This window comes from Lissotriton vulgaris, chromosome 12, assembly GCF_964263255.1.
Source record: "Lissotriton vulgaris chromosome 12, aLisVul1.2, whole genome shotgun sequence".
In the NCBI taxonomy this organism is placed as follows: Eukaryota; Metazoa; Chordata; class Amphibia; order Caudata; family Salamandridae; genus Lissotriton; species Lissotriton vulgaris.
Window position 1 is genome coordinate 47385292 of NC_141700.1, and position 22931 is coordinate 47408222.

Sequence of the window (22931 nt, forward strand, 5' to 3'; positions counted from 1 at the left end):
AAGGGACTGTCCAACTTCTTTTCGGTGGAGAGGGCCCATCGAGTCCCGGGTGGCCAACCGAAACCGGGGGCTACCCCGCGACCCATAGTGGCACGTTTGTTTAACTTCCGTGACCGGGACGCAATCCTGCAGGCGGCCAGGTCCTCCCCTCCCCTCAAAATCCAGAACGCCACCGTTGCCATCTTCCCCGACTACACCGCGGAAGTCGCCCGTCGGCGACGCACATTTTTCGACGTGAAAAAGGAACTGAGGTCCAGAGAACTGCCGTACTCAATGCTATTCCCTGCAAGACTACGGGTGGTAGCGGAGAACAAAACCTGGTTCTTCGACAGCCCGGAAAACGTGCAAGAATGGCTCGAGGGATGGAGACCGGGTCAGAACCACAGACGGACGAATCGCTCCAGAAAAGATCGGACTGAAGGCCATCGCCGGGACTCACAAGCCTCCGGAGGGGGACCGGACAACAGTGACTCTTTGGGAGCTGAAGGCGGCGGGGAAGAGGTTGAGGAACAATGACCACTTGGAAACACTTCATTTTTTGCTACTGTATTGAGACTTTTAAGCTGTGAAGCGCTTCCCGCCATTGGACACTGGGTGAAGGGCCTCCGGGGGTATGAATGAGAGACTGCCGGCTGCGGAGAGTCCCTCACCCCAACGCGCAAGTACACTGTTTTGGGGATGGGGTATGCACTCTGCTAAGTTGGGGGGGCGGGCAGTTTTGAGTCCGTATAGCAGGGAGGGGGGGCGAGTTGAGTAAGTTTTTCCTATGGGACTTTTCGGTCCTGCAAGTTTATGTTCTATGCACACTTCTGTCTCTAGGCATGTCTTATGTAACTGGAAACTTCTGGTCCACTCGGGGCGCAGGGAGGTCTGATTGGGAGTCTCGCTATGGCTGCAATGGATAGTCCAACCCCACAAAACTCACTAATTGTCATGTCCTGGAACGTGAGGGGCCTGGGGGATAAGATTAAGCGATTTTCCCTGGCTACCTCAAGGTACCTCGGATTAATAAGGACTTGAAGAGAGCAACACGGCTATATTTTGAAGAAAACCAATCTTCAGTGGACTCCCCCTCTATACTGTGGGAGGCGTATAAGACAGTGTTCAGGGGTCAGGCCATAGCTGTAATCGCAAATCACAAAAAGGAGCACAGGCAAGAGGCCCTTGGGATAGAGTTAGGCCTCGAGAGGGCCAACACAGCCCATATGGCAAACCCCACGGACGACACGCTCCATGAACTCCAGATTCACCAGCACCGCCTTACAGACCACATGCGCAAGGTCACGATGTCGGACATTGCGGCCACACAACACAGGGTGTATGATATTGGGGACAAGGCCAGTAAACTGCTGGCGTGGTTGGACAAGAGACAGGGGGGGGGAAGAATATCCTACAACTTACGGACCCACAGGGCAACAACCACACCCGCCCCGACGAGATAGTGGAAGTCCTCGCCGATTATTTCGCCTCAGTTTACAACCCAGACATAGCGGTGGGGGAGGGGGAGGCCCAGACTGCTCTTGCACACGTTCCCTTGCCAGAACTGACACCAGAGATATCCGAGAATATAGACGCGCCTCTTACGGTGGAGGAGATCCAGCTGGCTATAGGCGCCCTTCATCCAGGCAAGGCGATGGGCCCTAACGGGATTCCCATTGAATGGTTGAAAGTCATGGCCGAATCCTTAAGCACGCCCCTACTCAATATGTACGAGGAATCTAGAACACAGGGTACACTGCCGCCAGATCAGCGGATGGCTACTATTGTGGCGATACCAAAGCCAGGTAAGCCCCCCAACGAATGCTCATCATACAGACCGATCTCCCTTTTGAACCCGGAGGCCAAAATTATTGCCAAGGTGTTGGCGAACTGGATCTTGCCGACTCTGTCCCACCTGACCCACCCGGACCAATCCGGATTCATGCCACACCGCAGCACTGCCTTAAATCTCCGCAGGGTACATGGAGTGTTGGTGCGAGTTCCACTACTGAAGGAACCGGCTGCCATCCTCTCCTTGGACACCAAGATGGCGTTCGACATGGTGGAATGGAGCTATCTTTTTGCAGTGCTCGCACGTATGGGTTTTGGCCCGGTGTTCCTTTCCTGGATACGAATGCTATACAGGGACCCAGTGGCGCAGGTGACGGCCAATGGCCACATTTCAAGAACCTTTTCCCTAGGCAGAGGTACACGACAGGGCTGCCCGCTTTCGCCCCTACTCTTCGCATTAGTTTTAGAACCACTGGCGGTTACGATACGCACCACCCAACTTCTGAAAGGACTACAATGGACCCCGTTATGGGAGGACAGAGTATCCCTCTATGCAGACGACATGCTGATCTATCTTACAGACCTGGAAGAGAGTCTCCCTAACCTCCTGGCTCTCTGTACAGCTCATGGGCGAGTCTCGGGTTACACCATTAACTGGGCCAAATCCATCATTTTTGAACTGCGGGGGCCGCTCCCGCCTCTCCCGGACTCCTGCCCACTGGAACTGGCGCATACGTCATTTAAATACCTGGGGATTCATATCACCCGGAATGAGGTGGATTTCGCACGGCTCAACCTGCAACCTCCCTTGGCCCGGCTCCGAGGGGACGTGCGCCATTGGAAGGATCTCCCCCTAACGCTCCTTGGCCGTGCAGCACTATTTAAAATGATGGCTCTGCCACGTTTCCTATATGTGCTGGAGAACGCCCCGTACTTGGTGCCGGATAGCTTCCTCCAGAAAATAACGGCGCAGATTTCGGGCCTGTTATGGGGCAACCAGCCAGCCCGCATTTCTCACGCCAAACTAAACAGGGGATGGTACGACGGGGGAATCGCCCTCCCAAACGTGCAGATGTACTACTGGGCGGCCCAGCTCAAAATCCTTAACCAGTGGATACATGCCCCGCAGGACGACCCAGCATTCAAGGCTGATAGGGCGCAACTGGGTACGAACAGTTTACTGGCCCCACTGTACCACCGTGGAGTGGCGGCAAAACTTACTGGGCCTACGAAACATACAGTCCGCATATGGTACAAGGCGCAGGCAAAGTTGAAGTGGGATGGCATCATTACGAAACTTACGCCCCTGTGGGACGCGAAGGCTCTGGGCCACTTGCGGCGCTCTAAGGGCTTCACACAATGGGATAGCATCGGCATCTCCAGGGTGGGGGACATGTGGACGAGGGAAGGAGTGATCTCCTTTGCCACTCTACAAGAACAATACGAGTTGGGGAACACAGAGCTCTATAGATACATCCAGGTCCGACACGCACTGCAGGCAGCGATCCCGCCCGACACATCCCTGCCCGAATCCTCCCCTCTGGAGGATCGTCTGCTAACTGACTTCATGCAAGAGGGGGCAACATCGCTGACATACCGCAAACTGATTAACAATATGCCTGATCCACTGGGGAAACTGAAGGACAAATGGATGGTGGAAGTGGGTGACCTGGATGAAACTGACTGGAACGCAGCCATGGCATCCCCGCGTGAAGCAGGCATATCGTCTAAATTTCGCCTAGTGCAGCTGAAAATCCTACACAGAATCTACTACACCCGTACACTGCTTCATAAACTGCACAGGGCGGATCATCCATATTGCCTTCGGGGCTGCGGGGAAGAAGGGACCTTCATTCACACAGTGTGGGAATGTCCACTGATTGTCGGTTACTGGCAACGGGTAGTGCGCACAATGGCTCAGACACTTAGCACCACCCTCACTCTAGACCCACGGCTCTGCCTGCTAAACATCTGGGAGCCGACTGACCTCACCTTTTATGCAAGGACCTGGGTCACAGTGGGGATGGTAACAGCGAAACGGGACATAGCGCAGAAGTGGGGATCGGCTGATCTCCCCACGCTGCCCCAATGGCTCCGTAACATGGACATGCTTATGTTGACTGAAAGGGCGGTGTACAAATTGAGGGGTAACCCACGTAAATGGAATGGGGTGTGGAAACCCTGGAACTCCTATAGAGGGGACACCTGCGAACCACTGGAAGAGGATGACATCGAAGGATCTGAGAGTGAAGAGGAGCATTGATGGGGTGTATAAATGTATATAGGGCGTGTGCAATGGAACAGGGTGAGACCTGCCTTGGGAGGTAGTAAGGGTGGGTGTGGGAACTAGGGGGCTTTGATACAATGCACTGCTCTCTTTGCAGATGGACTGTGCTACGAGTGCCGAAAGCTACTACTTCAAATACGTGCCGGACTAAGTGTGCTGTTTTTCCTGTGTTATGTTTGTTGTAAGAAAAAAAAGGCAAGACTCAGACGAATAGTAGCCAACAAAACACAAAATCGCAAACTGTACTTCTACGACACATGCAGAGCCCTATTCATCACATCGCCGATAAGGCCTTAAATGATTTGCACTAATGTGAATGATATACGTTTTGTCGTTACTGTATACTGTATTACTTCATTCACCTAGTACTTAATGTGTGACCATGCGATGGATGAAGCTGTACATACTATCTTTGTTTTGCACCAAAAATAAAAATTAAAAAAAAAAAATGTAGTTTTAAGTAATTAGCAGGTGCCTGCCCAGACATCACGTTAGACCACAGAATTCAGACAATCTTTACAGGGCTAAAAAGACCTACAGAGGTCCCTTTCAAGAGGTGTAATACAGAGCAATGAGACACAGAGATACAATGATGTCTATGCCTTTGAGCTCCAAATGGAGATCAATTTATTTCATCAACAATATTTAAAAACCATAGAAGTGGGACATTATGTTGACAGAAAAAAAGGAAGTCATGAGACTTCCAGAACTCAGGCATTACACAACATGTGGCTGAAATATAAACAATGAATGAGGCACAATTACAGAGTACCTTTGCTACTGTCTCTTGCCTGCGCTGCTTGTCTTCCCCTTGGTGGTTGCTTGCAGTAGGCTGCCACTGGTGGTGTCCTATATGGTTGGTATTGCTGGTAAGCTGGCCTAAAGGGCAGCTGAGAGGGTTGAGAAGACGGATACCTCTGGTATTTTCCTCGATATGGTAAGTGCCTCAGCGGGCCTCTCTAAACTGTGTTTTCTTAGAAATTGTAACATGCCTAAAGATCCTGCGGTATCAGTATCCGTCTTGACTCCTTGCAAGGCGTCACCAACATGCTCTTGTCAAACAGAGCGTTGCCATGGTATGGCGCATTTAATATTTTTAATTGCACCTCAGGTTTAAATATTGTGGCCTGCAACCAACGACCGTTGTAAGAAAGGTGATCGTAGACGACCGTCGTAGGCCAGGTGATCGTAGGCCAGGTGATCGTAGACGACCGTCGTAGGCCAGGGGATTGTAGACGAGGTGATCGCAGACGGCCGTCGTAGGCCAGGTGATCGTAGATGACGACGTAGATGAGGTGATCACAGACGGCTGTCGTAGGCCAGGTGATCATAGATGACCGTCGAAGGCGAGGTGATCGTAGATGACCGTCGAAGGTCAGGTGATCGTAGATGACCGTCAAAGGCCAGGTGATCGTAGACAAGCATCGAAGGCGAGGGGATCGTAGAGGACCTTTGAAGGAGAGGGGATCGTAGAGGACCGTTGAAAGAGACGTGATCATAGAGGACCATCGAAGCCGAGGTGATTGTAGAGGACCATTGTAGGCAAAGTGATCGTAGCCGACCGTTGTAGGCAAGGTCGATCGTATTGGAATCTTCACCTATGCCCGAATTTGGTGGCGATTGTCTTCCTATCCCAGCATTGAGAAAGAGGTGACCTGCTTGCTGACTGAAGGTGGGGTTCCCCGTCCCGCGGATCTGGCATAGATTTCTGCGGGGTCTCTGCGGGTCGGGACCCCGGCCAGCGGTGTTCCGCCGAGTCACCGCGGCTGTGGATAACGGCGAGTCACCGTTTACGCTTGCCCTCTTGTGATCCTGTTCGCCCCACCTGGAAATGCCAGTTTCACCCGGGGAGCTGACTGAGACTGGTACCGAACTTGATAAAATGGATCAAACGACATCAGGGCTGACGTTAAGATCGATACTGTCGGAACTTTGGGCGTTTCAATCGCAAATGGATGAGTCCTTAACTAACATGGATGCATGCCTAACTGGGATTCTGCTCGAGGCCCCGGACCGTGCCCTACGGTTGAATCAGCATTCTACAGCTGTTTATGCAGCGGCCATTTTGCCTTTGTGTAAGGAAGCCGTGAGGGAACAAGTAGAGAAGCGAATATTAGAACCAATGGATGGTGCTCTGGAAGATTGTGTCCCCGAGGCCGTGAGTGTGTCATGGTACCTTACATCGTCATTGACTTTGGAAGTATCGTGTGGAGTTCCCCCCCCCGGAGCCCTGTGCCATAGACTCTCCCCTCATCGTGTGGTGGTCTCTTCCTCCTTTGGAGATTCTACGATCCCGGACGAGAAACATCGCGACAGCCCAGCGCGGGGAAGGACACTTTTAGTGCTTGAACTTTTAGTAGAGTTATCAGCTACAAGTGGTAATGTCTTGACGTTCGATGGCTTCCGTCTCATTTATGACTTGTATGTGTGCTCAAGGGTCTCGCTGGGGAGGGTCCGTGTGCTGGTTCGGAAGGGTCAGGGTTAAGTTCATTACATCGGGATGATTTGGAACTACTGTTATTGGCACCTGAATCGCAACTGTTTGAATAATAAGGCTGGGCGGTGTATCACGGTACCCCCTGTGGTCCTTTGTAGGAGTAGCTCGACATCCGTCCTTCGCTACCGGGGGTATCTGTGTTGGGCGGGGGGACTAGGGGTAGGGAACATCGTATGACCATGCCCTCCTCCACTCTTTTTCTTCTTTCCCTTCTTGTAGGGTTTAGGTTAGTGGGCGACAGGCACGCTGCTAGTGGGGTTAGGCTATAGCTATCGGCAGGGGTGCAGGGTGGGGGGTTGGAAGTTTTTTTTTTATTTTGCCTTTCTTATTTTCTATGGCCTTTCTTTTCTCCCTTCCCTTTGGATCAGTATGGTTAGTGCTCTATTTTGCCTTATCGAGATCTGGTATTTAGTGCCTTGGATTTACGTCCGGTCGCACCTTGGGTGGGCAGGCCCCGAGTACTGGCGTCTACGGAAATGTATATTGCACTGTTGTGATCTCTGAATCGTAAGTCTTAACGCCGTAGTCCCATGTATCGTTCTTTTATCTACATATCCTGATTTCCTGGCCTGTCCCCCGTGTCCTATTGTTCATATTGTATGGCACCTGATCCGTCCATTTAAATAATATAAAATGAAACCTTTATTATCTCCTGCAATGTATCAATGCGTATAAGTACAAGATCCATTCTTAATCGCTGCCGTACCTCAGGGTTGTCGGCTGAGGAGCTGTGTTAAATACTGATAAATCAGGTTTCACTTTTGTTTAGCGGCCGGCCCCCGTGGTTGTAGGCCCATACTTGTACCTTATGAATGCTGCAATAAAGGTTTTCCACAAAAAAAACGTTTGAATATAACATATATATATATATATATATATACAAAAAAAAACGTTTTGCATTGTGCTTAATTTTATTACTATCTAACATCTAGTTTTTTTTCTGTTTTTACTAATCAAAGGAATTAGATAGACTTTGAACTATGCAGAGTATGCACAAACCGTACTGGACAGAAGTATACATAACATAGATTGCTATGTGACCTTATCACTATAATCAGATGGCTTAAGATCCTGTCATGCAGGACAGCAATTAATCCACCTATAAAGTTTTCCTGAATGGCCCGTTAGGAGGTTCTCAATTATGCATGTTGATTTGCCACTTCTGTTAAGCATACAGTAATATTTCATTTTCATAGCACTAAAAGTAAAATTTAATAGAAAGGTTTTTTACCTTTATTTTTGTCCGCAGAGCTGGGCCTCCTTCCCTGAGCTGCCTGCCAGGTTGAGGAGAGGCTTATTATCCTACCTTCGAAGGTAAGTCTAGCACAATTGTCGAAATATTCATACAAAAAACTGACAATTGATGAAGTCAGAAATAGAGCACGTTTAAAAAGGGATCTGTGTGTATCTTCTTTCTTTTCTCTCATTTTTTCAGATATTCACCGCATTGCCAGATATCACGTTACAGGAATACTGGTTTAGTATCAATTTCTTTTTTATATATCTTGTTTTTTTTAGATCTTGTTTATTATACACAATATTAGCAGTAGCAAAAGCACATCCTTTTATAGGTCCTGAAGAAAGCCACCAATACTAGTCTGAGATCACATGGCTGAAACACGTGGACCTTGAGAAATAAGAAGCTCTAAATCCAGACTACTTGTTTGCCTTGTGTCACGAAGCGGAGCTTCCTGACTTAGATGAACTCCCTGACTCGGACGGACGGGGTGTCCTTGCTAATGCTTCTTCCTTTCCACCCCGTCCGCAGGATCCTTTGGACGTTTCCTGGATCTCCCCGGCTCTGCCTCAGGGACGTGTACCTCTGTATCCAGACCCTGTGACGCTAGGGGCATGTCCACCTGCACTCGCCCAATCAGGTCAGACGACGTCACCCGATACTGACCAACCGGAGGAGGCGGGGGCGTTTAAGGAAGCTCCGTTCTGGATTGCCGGCGCGAAACCTTCGGAATGCCAGTTGGAACACGAGGAGGACGCCACGGAGGAAGACGGAGCCGCTGTCGTGGAACCGCTGCTGGGACCCCTGAAACTGAGTGACGACAAGCCAGGAGGCCAACGATACCACGAGCCGCCCCGCCACACTTCCAGGGGAGAAGTGTGGCTCCACAAGGTACGGGGGCGTTTTCAAGGGTTGTTCAAATCACGGGGTGGGACGGGGTAGTCTGAGGGTGGTCACTACCGTCGTATCTTGTCGGCCGCCTACACTCCCTGACTGATAGGTTTGGTGTTAGTAACCTGGTGAACCCTCACTACCCTACCCTCCTCCCACATTTGTATATGTCGAGCCCAGCCCCTAACGTGGCTGTTTTTCTTTCCTTTTCTCCGAGTGATCTCCAGCCCTGTGGTCAACTTCCGCTTCCTCAAGACTGGAACCGAAGACCCGGACCCTTCCCCAAAAGAGAGGACCCTCGTGCATTGTTTGTTTCCCAGGAGACTGTACTTTCAAACCTTGAACTTATCTCAGTGTTGTTAAACCGAATAAAAAGAGTTACAGACCTGCTTCAACTCGTAACGATTCTCATTCTCCCGTCCCCGTTCCCCACAAGTGGTGCCGTGACTCGGATCATCCAGTGAACCACGCCATCCGATACAAGATGGAGAATCTTTTGTCCCAAATGGAAGCAGACCGGACTGCGTTTTCCCAAGCCATTCAAACTCAGTCCGATAATATCCTAAAATTGGCGGAAGGACAAAACACAGTTGATGAATGTCATAGGACAGGGAAGGGCTACAGCCCCACCTCCAGGTACTGTCGTTCCATTACAGAAATTTAGCACAGGTGAAGACCCCCTTGCTTTCTTTTTGAACTTTGAAAGAGCGGCGAGAGCTAGTTCCTGGCCAGGTGATAGGTGGCCCTTCTATTTGGCGCCGTTGCTGACTGGTGAGGCCCAGGCAGCATATCAGACAGTAAACCGGGATGGAACAACTGCATATGCGGTTGTGAAACAATACATCCTCGATAGGTTGGGGGTAGACGAAGAAACCCATCGATTAAGGTTTCGGCAAGAGAAGGGGTCACCAGGGGATCTACCCAAAACCCTGTTCTTTAAACTAAAGGAGTCTGCCGACTTGTGGTTAAAGCCAAATGAAGGGAACCTCGACGCCATTATGAATAAAATATATCTCAAACAGTTTATCGAGTCCCTTCCCTATAGTACCCAAAGGTGGCTCAAACAACATGCGGGGTTAACCTTGGAGCATGCTATCGAAATGGCTACTTGTTATGCCCGGGCTCAGGGTAAGCCGTACATGAAGGAGCCCGAAAGAAATACTAAAATCATTTCACCTGTCAAAACTGAGAAACGGTTTCAAAAACCCACTCCTGAACCCCCGAAAATCCGGTTCCAACGACCTGAACTTCCCAATTCAGGGCCTCAATGTTATGACTGTGGAGAATGGGGACATATTGCTCGATTTTGTCGAAAGAAAAAAGACAGAGAAGACGAACCTATGGATGTGAGCTATGCTCCCAGGTCTATCCTGTATGCACAAGAAACCGGAACCACCTTCTATGTACGTGTCATTTTAAACGGTACTAGTATACGAGCCTTGCTAGATTCCGGGTGCAAACATTCAGTAGTAAGGGAAGAGCTAGTAGACCGCCACTCTCACATTCCAGGGAAACGGGTTAGTATCCGTTGTGTCCATGGGGACGTCAAGGAATATCCCGTAGCTAAAATCACCCTTCATACACCTTCAGGAAAGAATATGGAAGTCGTAGTGGGAGTTATGGCGGGTTTACCTGAGCCCATAATCATAGGGACTGATAATCCTTCCTTTAGTACTTTGCTGTTGGAAACCTTACAACATCTATCTCTGCCCCATGACACCTTGTTGGCCGCAGAACCTTGGGCCCGGGATACTCACTTCAGGACTGCCCAATTGAATGACGCAAGTCTCGCCAACGCATGGCAGGTGGCACGAAGTGGGCAGGATCCAACCACTAGAACTTATCCCACGTTTTTAGAAAAAAACGGTTTATTGTATAGGCTTGCCAAGGCTGACGCTGAACCCCAGTTGCTGGTCCCAATTGACTTTCGAGAGCAGATACTGTTCTTTGGTCATGCCCATTTGCTAGCTGGCCATTCCGGGGTAGAAAAAACGAGCCAGTCTATACTACGACATTTTTTTTGGCCTGGTATTTATGCCCAGGTTCAGAAATACTGTCAGGAGTGTAGAATATGTCAGAAACGGAATCCATACACTCCACCTCCTGCCCCATTGGTGCCCATGCCTATCATAGGGGTTCCGTTTGACCGTATCGGAATGGACCTCATTGGGCCTTTACCCAAATCATCCCGCGGGCATCAGTATGCCTTGGTTTTGGTTGATTATGCTACGCGGTATCCCGAGGCCTTTCCTCTCAAGTCAGCCACGTCAGTAGCAATAGCCCAGAGGCTTGTTGAAGTCTTCTCACGCATGGGCTTCCCAAAAGAGATTGTTACAGATCAGGGCACCCCTTTTGTGTCCCGTTTGATGCAGCAAGTGTGCAAACAGCTCAATATCAAACACATCAAAACCTCTGTATATCACCCCCAAACAGATGGTTTGGTTGAGCTTACAACGGCTCCCTTAAGTTGACACTAAAGAAACTGTTATCGGGTGATGGAAAGAACTGGGATCAGTTACTACCCTTGGCCCTCTTTGTACTACGTAGTCAGAAACAATCCAGCTTAGGGACATCCCCATTCGAGTTGTTGTTTGGGAGACCCCCTAGAACGCTCCTCGAGATCACAAAGGATAGCTGGGAAACAGAAGGAGCACAAGAAGCTGAAGCCCTGTTGGATTATACTAGACAACTCCAGAGTAGGCTACATAAACTCAGAACCCTAGCTCACGAACACTTAGCGGTAGCACAGACTAAACAGAAAACCCTGTATGACCGTGGTACTAAGTGGAGAGTGTTGGATGTAGACGATTGGGTTCTGATTCTGTTACCCTCTTCTACGCACAAAATGAGGAAGCAGGGGCCTTATAAAATCCTGAAGAAAATAGGACGTACCACGTATCTGGTACAGTTAGGAAGAGGCAAAACCCAAATGTATCATATTAACATTCTAAAGAAATGGTTAGGTCCACCCCCACAGTCAGTCAATGTGGTCTCCCCTGTACTTCATACTGAGCATACTGTTGATGCTGCCCCTGTGAATCCTGACTTATCGTCGACCCAACAGGAAGAAGTCAGAAAACTACTTTTGTCACATTCAGCAGTTTTCTCTGATCAACCGGGTCGTACTCACTTAGCGGAACACAGCATACCTACTCTCCCAAATACAGTGGTGAAACAGAAGCCCTATCGTATTCCTGAGGCCAGACGCTCGGCTTTCCAAGCCGAAGTAGACGGCATGCTGAAGGCTGGGATCATAGTTCCTTCCCATAGCAACTGGTGCTCGCCGGTGTTGTTAGTACCGAAACCTGACGGTAGCATCCGTTTTTGCATCGACTTTAGGGCCGTTAACCGGGTATCCAAACAGGATGCGTACCCTCTACCCAGAGTCGATGAGTTATTGGAACGCCTTGGGGAGGCTCGGTACATCACCACCATAGATCTCACCAAGGGATACTGGCAGATTCCCCTTGCTCCAAAAGACATGGAAAAAACAGCATTTTCAACGCCATCTGGTCATTACCATTTTACAGTACTCCCCTTTGGTTTACATGGGGCGCCAGCTACATTTCAAAGAGTTATGGACACGCTGCTGGCACCTCACCTACAATATGCGTCTGCTTACCTGGACGATATTGTAGTGTTTAGTAAAACCTGGGAGGACCATTTGTCTCACCTCAAAAAAATACTGTCCAGTCTTGGGGAGGCCAGTCTCCACATCAATGCGAAGAAGTCCCGGTTTGCTTTCCAGCAGGTAAAATACCTTGGGTATCTTTTGGGCGATGGACAAATTAAGCCCCAGATGGAGAAATTGGAAGCAATTAACGCTCTGCCTTACCCGACTTCAAAGAAAGAACTCAGGGCCTTCTTGGGACTGGTGGGCTATTACCGCCGGTTCATTGCTCAGTTTGCTAGCCTGGCCGCTCCTCTCACCGACCTCCTTGGGAAGAATACCAAATCTGCTGCACTTCCTGCACCCTCTCTAGCACAGTCTTCGGCTTTCCAAGCCTTGAAGGACGCTTTGACTTCCTCGTCTGTCCTCATTTCCCCTGACTTCCTTAAACCCTTCGTCCTCCAGACTGACGCTTCGGGGGTTGGCATTGGTGCGGTCCTTTCCCAGGAGGATGAGACTGGGGCTGAACGGCCCGTGCTCTTTATCAGCCGCAAGCTGTTTCCGAGAGAACAGGCATATTCAACGATTGAGAAGGAGTGTTTGGCTGTTCGTTGGGGTGTTGAAAAACTGAGGTACTATCTTGAGGGGAGGCCATTTGTGTTGTACACGGACCATGCTCCTTTAACTTGGCTTCAGCGTAATAGGGGGAACAATGATCGCATTTTGCGTTGGTTCTTGGCCCTGCAGCCCTTCCAGATCGAGGTCCGTCATCGAAAGGGTACTTTGCAGGGGAATGTTGACTTTCTGTCCCGCTATCCGATTTCCCCCGATCGGGTCAATCCTGGGGGTGGGATGTGTCACGAAGCGGAGCTTCCTGACTTAGATGAACTCCCTGACTCGGACGGACGGGGTGTCCTTGCTAATGCTTCTTCCTTTCCACCCCGTCCGCAGGATCCTTTGGACGTTTCCTGGATCTCCCCGGCTCTGCCTCAGGGACGTGTACCTCTGTATCCAGACCCTGTGACGCTAGGGGCATGTCCACCTGCACTCGCCCAATCAGGTCAGACGACGTCACCCGATACTGACCAACCGGAGGAGGCGGGGGCGTTTAAGGAAGCTCCGTTCTGGATTGCCGGCGCGAAACCTTCGGAATGCCAGTTGGAACACGAGGAGGACGCCACGGAGGAAGACGGAGCCGCTGTCGTGGAACCGCTGCTGGGACCCCTGAAACTGAGTAACGACAAGCCAGGAGGCCAACGATACCACGAGCCGCCCCGCCACACTTCCAGGGGAGAAGTGTGGCTCCACAAGGTACGGGGGCGTTTTCAAGGGTTGTTCAAATCACGGGGTGGGACGGGGTAGTCTGAGGGTGGTCACTACCGTCGTATCTTGTCGGCCGCCTACACTCCCTGACTGATAGGTTTGGTGTTAGTAACCTGGTGAACCCTCACTACCCTACCCTCCTCCCACATTTGTATATGTCGAGCCCAGCCCCTAACGTGGCTGTTTTTCTTTCCTTTTCTCCGAGTGATCTCCAGCCCTGTGGTCAACTTCCGCTTCCTCAAGACTGGAACCGAAGACCCGGACCCTTCCCCAAAGGAGAGGACCCTCGTGCATTGTTTGTTTCCCAGGAGACTGTACTTTCAAACCTTGAACTTATCTCGGTGTTGTTAAACCGAATAAAAAGAGTTACAGACCTGCTTCAACTCGTAACGATTCTCATTCTCCCGTCCCCGTTCCCCACACCTTGCTTTTTTAATCCTGCCAGTTTGAGCACGTGAATAAAATTGTATTTTGTGCATCAACCTAGACAGTTTTAATACACTTCCTTTAACACATTTGTTTATTCACTTTATTGCACTGCATCTCTATCACCCCACTAGCTCTCGTATGGGATTTAGTATCCTCCCTAAAAACATACTGAAAAACATCTCTGAGCTCCTTCGTAAATATTTGGGAAGTCGTAGCTCCCAGCAAGACTAGGTTTTCTTGCTGGTAAGGAGGAACCCAAATGATGAAGCATGTCACCCATGGGGGAGTGAGGGTTCTAGTCCTTAAGGGATGAATTTCCATTAGGATTAAGCCAACCATGAAGATATGTGTGTTGGAAATGAGAGTTTTTTAACATAGATCACACTCCTTTGTCTTGATCCCTTTCAGTATCCTAGTGCACCGTAAAGACCCGAAGAGATATATTGTTATTTATATTGCTATAAGGGGGAAACTGCTCTTAATAGGTCTATAAATTAAATTCCCTCGAACCCCAAAATACTATCTTTGTTGTTATAGTCACAGACAACTTTCATGGAGGAGGCCAGCGTAGACTAGACAGTCGAGCCCATTGTAGACTAGTTAGTCAAGTCCATCGTAGACAATGCAGTCTTAGAGGAGGCTGCGGTAGACAAGGCCGCCTTAGACAAGGCTGCCGTACACGAGGCCTAGTCAATACTGTCATCGTAATTGCTGTCAACAATGATTTTTTACAGTAGTTTTGCCGTAGGAGACTCGTTGTCAGGTTATGAGGATTTCGAGGCTGAAGAGGGAGTTGTAGTTTCTGATATTGCCTCTGAGAAAGTTTTTTCCCCATTTTCTTTCCCTCAGAGAAGTGCCTTATGAAGACTCATAGTAAGTCTTTTTTATGGTTTTTCTGCGCATCTCTGGAGACGCTTGCAAGCCCTCTGCTTTGACCTCTCCTGTGAAGTAAAAGAATCCGCAGTGTCCTTCTCATCAGGAGTTAAGTTAGACCTATTTTGTAGTCCTTTACCTTGTTTTTGCTACTCTGACATACTCGTGCCAGGGTCAAACAAATTAAACAGAAAATATAATCTTGGTAGATTCAAAAAGAAGTAATAGCTGAAGAAACGGAGCAGAGCTCAGCGAGAATCTCTTCACACGACATGCAGCAGAAAACCTGAGGGAATCTGCCTCTCTTGGCAGTGTTCTACAGGGTGCGATCGCCTGATTGGCTAAAGTTTAATCCTTTTTTTAAAAGGACATAGATAGGCTATTAAAGTGATTGTTTATTGGCATTACAGCCTATGTTAATAAAACATACTGCTTTATTATGGTACTGTAGGACTCCCACTTCGACAACATATAATTATTCAAGCTTGTGAATCTATGAAAGATCCAATACTGGAGAAAACAAGCCAATGACGACAACAGATGGAGGAGAAACTCAAGAGAAAAAAACCCAAAGAAAAACCTCTCCCTTCCCATCAGAATCAGCAGAACGAATCCATGTATGCAGCAATTCCAACTACAAAAGTCACTGTAGCTATGAGCAAGTGATTTTTCTCACAGTTACATATATTAGATTTTTAAATGAAGGTAGAGAGGAGAGGATCAAAGTGCTACAAAATGATATGCACCCTAGCCATGAAAGAGCAACGCGCAAATAAAAGAGCAGTAGCTGCCACTCAGTGCTTACATTTGTTCTGGTCTTAGGGCAGCAAAAAGCTGCATAAATGGGAACATCATAGATCAGTAACAGCATACCTTGTTTGTAGGCTCCATCTTCAAAGCGCTCTTTAAAATTGGGATAGCATCACTGTAATCGCCTTGTTGCGCTAAAACCTGTGAATCCAAATAATGAAACCGTAAAGAAAAATGTTTTATTCACAAATGAGATGAAGAGTCTATCTTGAGACTATTAAGAAGACAGCATGGCCATCACCAATATAATTCAGACATTATCTCCTATTGTGTTAACAGTGCCCGACGTTAGCTTGCTATGAAGTTCTAGTTGGATCCTGTTGTACCAGGTTTAAATTTGTTCACGTCTACTAACTATCAGGTTCTGCACTTGTTCCTCTATTCCCGCCATTCAATTTGATCTATTCTGGCCTTCTCCAATCTTCCTTGCCACCCTTAATTTATTTTGAATGATTCGGACCAATTTCCCTAAGACTAAGAACATTTTTCTGCCACGTTCCCTTACCACGCAAACCAAATATTCAAAAGTCATCCCAGTCCTTTTCTATACTCTTAAACCTAAAAAAAGCTAAATATGCTCTTTTGTATTCCGGGTATTATTTTTAACCGAGTTATGATTAAATTGGTAGCGTTTTCGAATGATAAATATAGCACAAATAGAATTCTCTAGACCTCGAAACATTCAGTTGAGGTACAGTGATAGTTGAAGATTTTTCAGGGGTTGTTAAGTGACACGTGTACAGTTTTAAAGAACTCATGAAGGACAGAGTGGAGAGACTCTCACAACAAGCAACATTCTCAGTATTTTTCCGCTTCTAAAAATGAATAATGGCAGGAAACACATTGTTTTCGGTCTGTATTTATCTGTAAAAAAAATCTGTTAAAACGGGCAACTAGAAGTCTTAGTCATACTCAATGTACTCTGCTGCATTTGGAGTGGGTATGTTTGATTGAATGAATGAGGATATGAATGTAATAAATGAGTGCTGTAAATTTCTGATACCTATGCTGAAGGCTTTAGTTCAAAAATGTTTTTTAATAATTTCTGGGTACTATATAAGTATAACTGATTTAAAATTAAATAATAACAAGAATGTTGTTTGCCACACCCTCTATGTAACTTCCTCACATGCCCTCTTTTTCTGTTGAATGCGCTTTTTATAAATTAGTGTTTGATATCATTAGAGTTGCCTCTGGTTTTTCTACATTGATATTTCAAATCCCTGCCTTAGGAGCTCCCATTATTTGCAGGTTTTTTTTTTACACTATTGTTGGAGGGTCACTACTGTACCGCTCTCCCACCACTTCCCCATGAGCTTCTTCACTCAACCAGATTCCACACACTGCTGCTTAGCCCTTCCAGTTTCCCCAGAGATTCCTCATTAGTTGACGTCTCGTATGGTTTCGTCACGATCAGACATCCACAGACATTCAGCAGGTTCTGTAATCGCCACTCACCAAGGCAGTATTTGGAGGGCTGATGCTATTTGAACTACTGCTAGGAGAAACCTATGGACATTCTTCCATTTTCTATGCATCAACCAAGCCAGTGCCGGAACCTCCCTAACTTTAGAGAAGACCTGGCTAATTCTCGGGAATGTGCTCTTCCCAACCTTGCCCTCCAAACAGCAATAGTCAACTGAACATCGTAAACAAATCATAGGAGGGGTGTGAATAAAAGAAGCCTCAATGAGACTGAGGAGTCTGAAGTTTATATAAGGAGGGCAAAGATAAAAAGAGGAGAATTTGGGCTGCCATTCTTCTTTTTGGCCACTCCTCGATCACAGCTTTATTGAAACTACAAGAACCTTTAGCCTGGAAAACAGACAAAGTTCAAAAACTAAAGAAACTGGACCTGGTGTCAGTTTGGATATTCTATAATTAAAAGTTTTTTCGTGCAGTTCTCTGCCTTGGGAAAAACCAGGACCTGTGAACAACTCCTGCTCCATGTTAAACCCCCTGACCCCCAAGTCATCCAAAATAAAGAAACGTATAAAAACAAATGCTAAGAAAAGGTGAGAAAAGAGCACTGGGTAAATGATGCATAAAGAGGAGGACTTCCTAAGAAGGAAGATTTTGGAGTGAAGCAAAAAAACAGTCACCAACAACACGCTACAAAGTGTTTTTTATTTTCGTCTAAATTGTAGGAATCTTTGAGTTTTCCATTGATGTTTTTGCACTGATTTCTAAATAGAGGGCTTGTGTGGACAAGAGAATTCTTAAACGAACTGCAGCTGTGAAAGCACACAACTAGTACCAAGACTGAAGCATGCACATACCTTTCCTTTCCTGAAGAGAGCTTTGACATTGTCGGGCTGCTGCTCCAGCACCAAGTTACATGACTTCAAGGCTGCCTCAAAGTGGTCCAATTTCAGCTGGGATGCTGCCAGATTATTCAGACATTTCACCTTCACATCCAACAACTCTGCTTCTTCCTCAGGGGTGAAATCAACTGCGGATAACAGAGAACACAGGTATTATTTTACTAAATCACTTCTTCTACCGGGCATACTGGTGCAGCACAGACATCTCTCTGTCCTGTCTTTTCTTCCACTCAAGTGAATTCAGAAGAACTGACATCTAAGGCAGTGTATACACAATCCTAACATGTTATCCATCAGCAAATCAAGGAACTGAAGAATAGGCTTGTGCAGTAGGCGGATGTGAACAACAAGCTTCAGTATTTGGAGGATGCGCGGACCCTGACCGGGCACTACACCTCAGTACTGCTGCAAAATGTCTCCTTTTTTAGTATCTACTTCTTCTGTATGTCTTTCTCTCCATGATGGATTTTTAAGTATAGGAATTTGTATCAACTGTTGCCATATTTCACAGACCTGAGCAACGATTAAAACCTAAACAAGATATTGGCCTAAAAAGTCATAAACATGTCCAACCAAAGTTTATGGTTTCTTTTTTGTTTTACTTACTGAAGTCATTCCTCCTCCCACTTAGCTGAAATATAGATACAGACGAGCTTCAATAATGGGTAAAATATTTAAAAACATGTGAGAACATAGGGTTCTGTTGCAGTACTCCTCCACCTTTTGATGCAACTTTGACTGTAAAGTACTGGGTCCCTACTCTTCAGGGTCCCAGTTCAAGTGTTCTTTCACTAAAAACATGTCCACAATCGGTACTTCTGCCCCCCCCCCCCCCCCTGTAAGATCCTATTAAGTGGTACACTGGGTACCTAGGGCCTGGAAGCTGAAGAGGTCCCCTGGGAGACACTCACTAGGACCATGCCACTGTCCCTGCAGCTGGCATGCCTCTGTGACGTGAAAGAATGACCAAGTCGAGATGGCATGTGTGCCATGCCAGCTAGCACTGCCTATGATATAGGTAAGTCACCCCTCTAGCAGGCCTTACCAGCCCTAGGGCAGGGTGCACTGTATCCCAGGGGTGGGTATATCTGCATGACCGCAAATGTCCCTACAATACTAGGGAACTATTCCCTAATATTTTAAGTGCCAGGGAATACAGAGGACATGGGCTGGGAAGTTGACAACTCTAGTTCCACAGCACCATGATGGCTTCACTGAACCCAGGAGTGTTTGGTACCAAACAAATCCTTGTAATAAATCCACACCGATACCAGTGTGAGATTAATTAAAACATGTACTCAAAGGGCACCTCAGAGGTGCCCCTGAAAATCTACCAACCCTGGTGTGGGCACCGACTGGTTTTAGGCAGCCTTCCACACACAGACATGTTTCAGTACCTGTGGATGGAGAGCCTCTGATCTCTGGGTCAGAAACAATGCACATCCTGGGTAGAGGTATAATTTAGTATTTAGGTGGCTTCCCACAGCTAGAAAGCAGATCTGCGACAACATAGGAAGAAAGAAGACACCCTGCAGCAGAGGCCAGAAGACAGCTGCCTTGGCCCAAACCTTACTGGTCTGTCTCCAGATTTGACGACCCTGCGACCCATCTTGTACAACAATGACCTCCAAAACCCCTAGAGGACGGTTTATTTATTTATATTCTTGTATAGCGCAGGACTCGACCCCCGAAGGAGTATCTCCGCGCTTGCGCTTTGCTACAGGTGTTCAAATGGTTTATAAGCTGAGAGGTGTCTAGCAGTTAGGAGGTCGAATATAGGTAAGTTTTAAGAAGCTTCCTGAAAGATTGGAAGTTGGAATTTTGTTTTAGGGTGAGTGGAAGTGAGTTCCAGAGAATGGGACCTTTGTAAGAGAGAGCTCAGCCTCCCTGCCTAATCCTCCTAATCCTAGGGACCTGGAGCAGCTGTTGATTACTGGAACGCAGGGAGCGTCCAGGGCTGTAGGGAATGAACTTGTCAATAAGATATTTAGGGCCAGAGCCAAAAAGACATTTGTGTATGGTGCAGCAGATTTTGAATTTCACACGCTGCCGGACAGGCAGCCAGTGGAGTTTGTCCAGAAGGGGACGTGAGGGAGTCCTGGGCAAAGCGTTGAGAACCAGTCTCGCCGCAGTATTCTGGACCACTTGTAATCTATTAAGTTGTTCCTCATTGGCCGAGATGAGCAGGCCGTTACAGTAGACCAGCCTACTGACTACAAGGGTCTGGACAAGAGTTTTTCTATGAGAGTCAGGCAAAAATGGAAAGACACGCCGCAAGAGTCCAATGGTATGAAAGCAGGATCCGGCAACTTGACTGGCATGCTCTTTGAGCAATAGTGCCTGATATAGTCGCACACCAAGATTCTTCACCGTCTGTTTTGGACTTGGTACTGGCCCACGGTCCAGGGGCCACCATTCTGGAGACCACAGAAGGAGGGCCTCCCCGAATAACATCACCTCTGTTTTGCCTACGTTGCACTGGAGGCAATTTGTGGCCGTCCAGTCTGATACGGCTCTCATACCATCCGCAAAAGATTTTTTTTATTGCGGGCGTGAGGGACTGAAAGGGGAACAAAAGCTGGGTGTCGTCAGCGTACGATACCGGGGTGAACCCATATTCTCTCACAATGTCAGCCAAGGGGGCCACATACACGTTAAAAAGTGTAGGGCTTAGGCATGAGCCTTGTGGCACTCCCTTGGTGAGCTCCCTTGAGATGGAAGGAAGGGAGCCCAGTCTGACTCCTTGTGAGCGGTCTGAGAGAAAACTCTCCAACCAGGACAGAGCCACGCCTCCTATGCCCACCTCCCGCAGGCGGCCGAGAAGAATCTCATGTGATACCGTGTCAAAGGCAGCAGACAAATCTAACAGCACCAGAATCATCGAGCCCCCCCACCCCCCCATCCAGCGCCATCCTGATGGTATCAGTCACTGAGAGGAGGGCGGATTCGGTGGTGTGATTGGGTCTAAACCCTGATTGAGAATAGTCTAGACCCCCCGCTGCCTCAATGTATTTAGACAGGTGGGTATTCACATGTTTCTCGTCATCTTGCTAAGGTATGGCAGGAGGGAGATGGGTCGGAGGTTGGAAAGGTCTGTCCACGGATGTGCTGCATTCTTTCGCATAGGGTTCATCACCGCTTTCTTCCACTCCATAGGCACCCGCCCTTCACTGTTGCCTTCAATAAAGCCTCCAATCTCCCAAGGACAGCAGACTAGTCCAGAAGAAACCGATACCAAGGACTCCTAATCCAGGCGGATCCGTGTCTCCTGCCCCTCTGCACCCGACGGCTACGGCCCGAGTGGCTCACCTGTGCAGTGAAGTCTCCCTGGCGATCCCGACCTCGTGCCCAGCATTGGCTGACCCCTCCTGCCCTCCATGACGGCCTTGCAGTGTGAATCCAGAGACTCCCCTCGACCGTGACTGGCTCCGATAGGAAGACTCAGACATCGAAAGGCACCCTGCACCTGAAGCCCCTGGACTTTGTTGACCTGAACCGACAGTGCCCCTACAACCCCCTACATCCCAACTTACCTCTGCTGTCAGTAGCCTTCCTCCTGCGACCTCCTGTGTCAAACCTGCAGCCCCTTTGCCGACCAAAGACTCCTCATTGAAAAGCATTGGGTACCTGATGTCAAATTTGCACCCTGCATCTGGCTGCCCCTGTACCACTGGTGGTGTATGCTTGGTGCTGCATTGTGCCCCCACTGTGCTTAACCTAACTCCCAAAGCTTGGCCCCTGCAACCTATTTACTTACCTGCAAGAACTGTGACTCCATGCACCCCTGTCTCCCTTGCTCCATTGTAAAGCAATGGGTCGAACTCCGATTAGGACCTCTGCACCTGGCCCCCCTGTGAGGCTGGTGGTGTCGTGTTGATACTCATCGGACTCCTGGCCCTTGCTGACTATTGGCTTTGTAGACTGAAATTGTAAGTTCGATACCCACCTGTTTGCCAGCGATACTGTTTACCCCATAGGATAACACTGGACAGTGTGGAAACCTTTTTAAGAGTCAATTTTTGAAAGTGAAAAGTATTTTTCATTAGAAGCGTACTTACACCTTATTACGAAGAACTGGGTCTTAAAATACACAAAGTAAACTTTTTACCAAATTGGTCATGTTCTCCTTCTTGAGTCGTGTGTCTATTATTGATCATGTGTGTGCAATACATGTCTTACACTCCTCTGTGTTAGGCCTAAGGCTGCTCACCCACACTACCACTAATAGAGCACTTTGGATTTTAAATGGAGCCCTGAACACTTCCTACAATAAAGTATTTATTGACTCTCTAACAACCATAACCAATTAGGTAAACCTATGTTGATACAAAGTACTGAGGTACACAATCACTAATGCCCATTAATATAGCACTTCAATTGTCTGATTCGGATCCTATCATTCCAAACTAGATTTAGGGAATGGCCCTGTACTTCTTGGGAGCCAATATAGATTGCACATATCAAAAAAGAAATTCCCAGAGGAGAGTCCTTGTACTAAAAATACAAATTCTAACTCCAGCAAGATGGGTAATTGCAACTGGAGAATCTGTTCAGAATTAATTTATAGTTTGAGCCTGTATTATATTATACTATGCTCATTCATGAATTCAGTCACTTGCTCATCTTACCTATTCACACATTGAAATGTTCCTGTGCCCCTCCTACAGGGATGCCTACAATCCTACCCCCACCCTCGCCCTTCCATGGACACACTACTGTACAGCTCTCACTTTGTCAACCACTGTAACACAACATACCATTCTCCCCAAGCAGCCAAAGAACCTGAACTCACAGCACCAAGTAAGCAGTCTTGCATCTTCCCCCACCACAGTGACAATGCAGAGAACCGGACATATTTCCTTCCCCAATATAACATCATT

The 22931-nt window shown here is 47.9% G+C and overlaps 1 protein-coding gene across 1 annotated transcript in view; it reads right to left on the minus strand.

The window, feature by feature from the left end:
* Window positions 1-22931, minus strand: part of FKBP8 (FKBP prolyl isomerase 8) — a 114409-nt gene that overhangs the window by 52012 nt on the left and 39466 nt on the right. The window contains exons 6-7 of the mRNA XM_086947019.1: window positions 18007-18179; window positions 15791-15868 (exon numbers count right to left, since the gene is read on the minus strand). Coding sequence (XP_086803145.1) covers window positions 15791-15868; window positions 18007-18179 — 251 coding nt within the window. The remainder of the gene's footprint in view (window positions 1-15790; window positions 15869-18006; window positions 18180-22931) is intronic.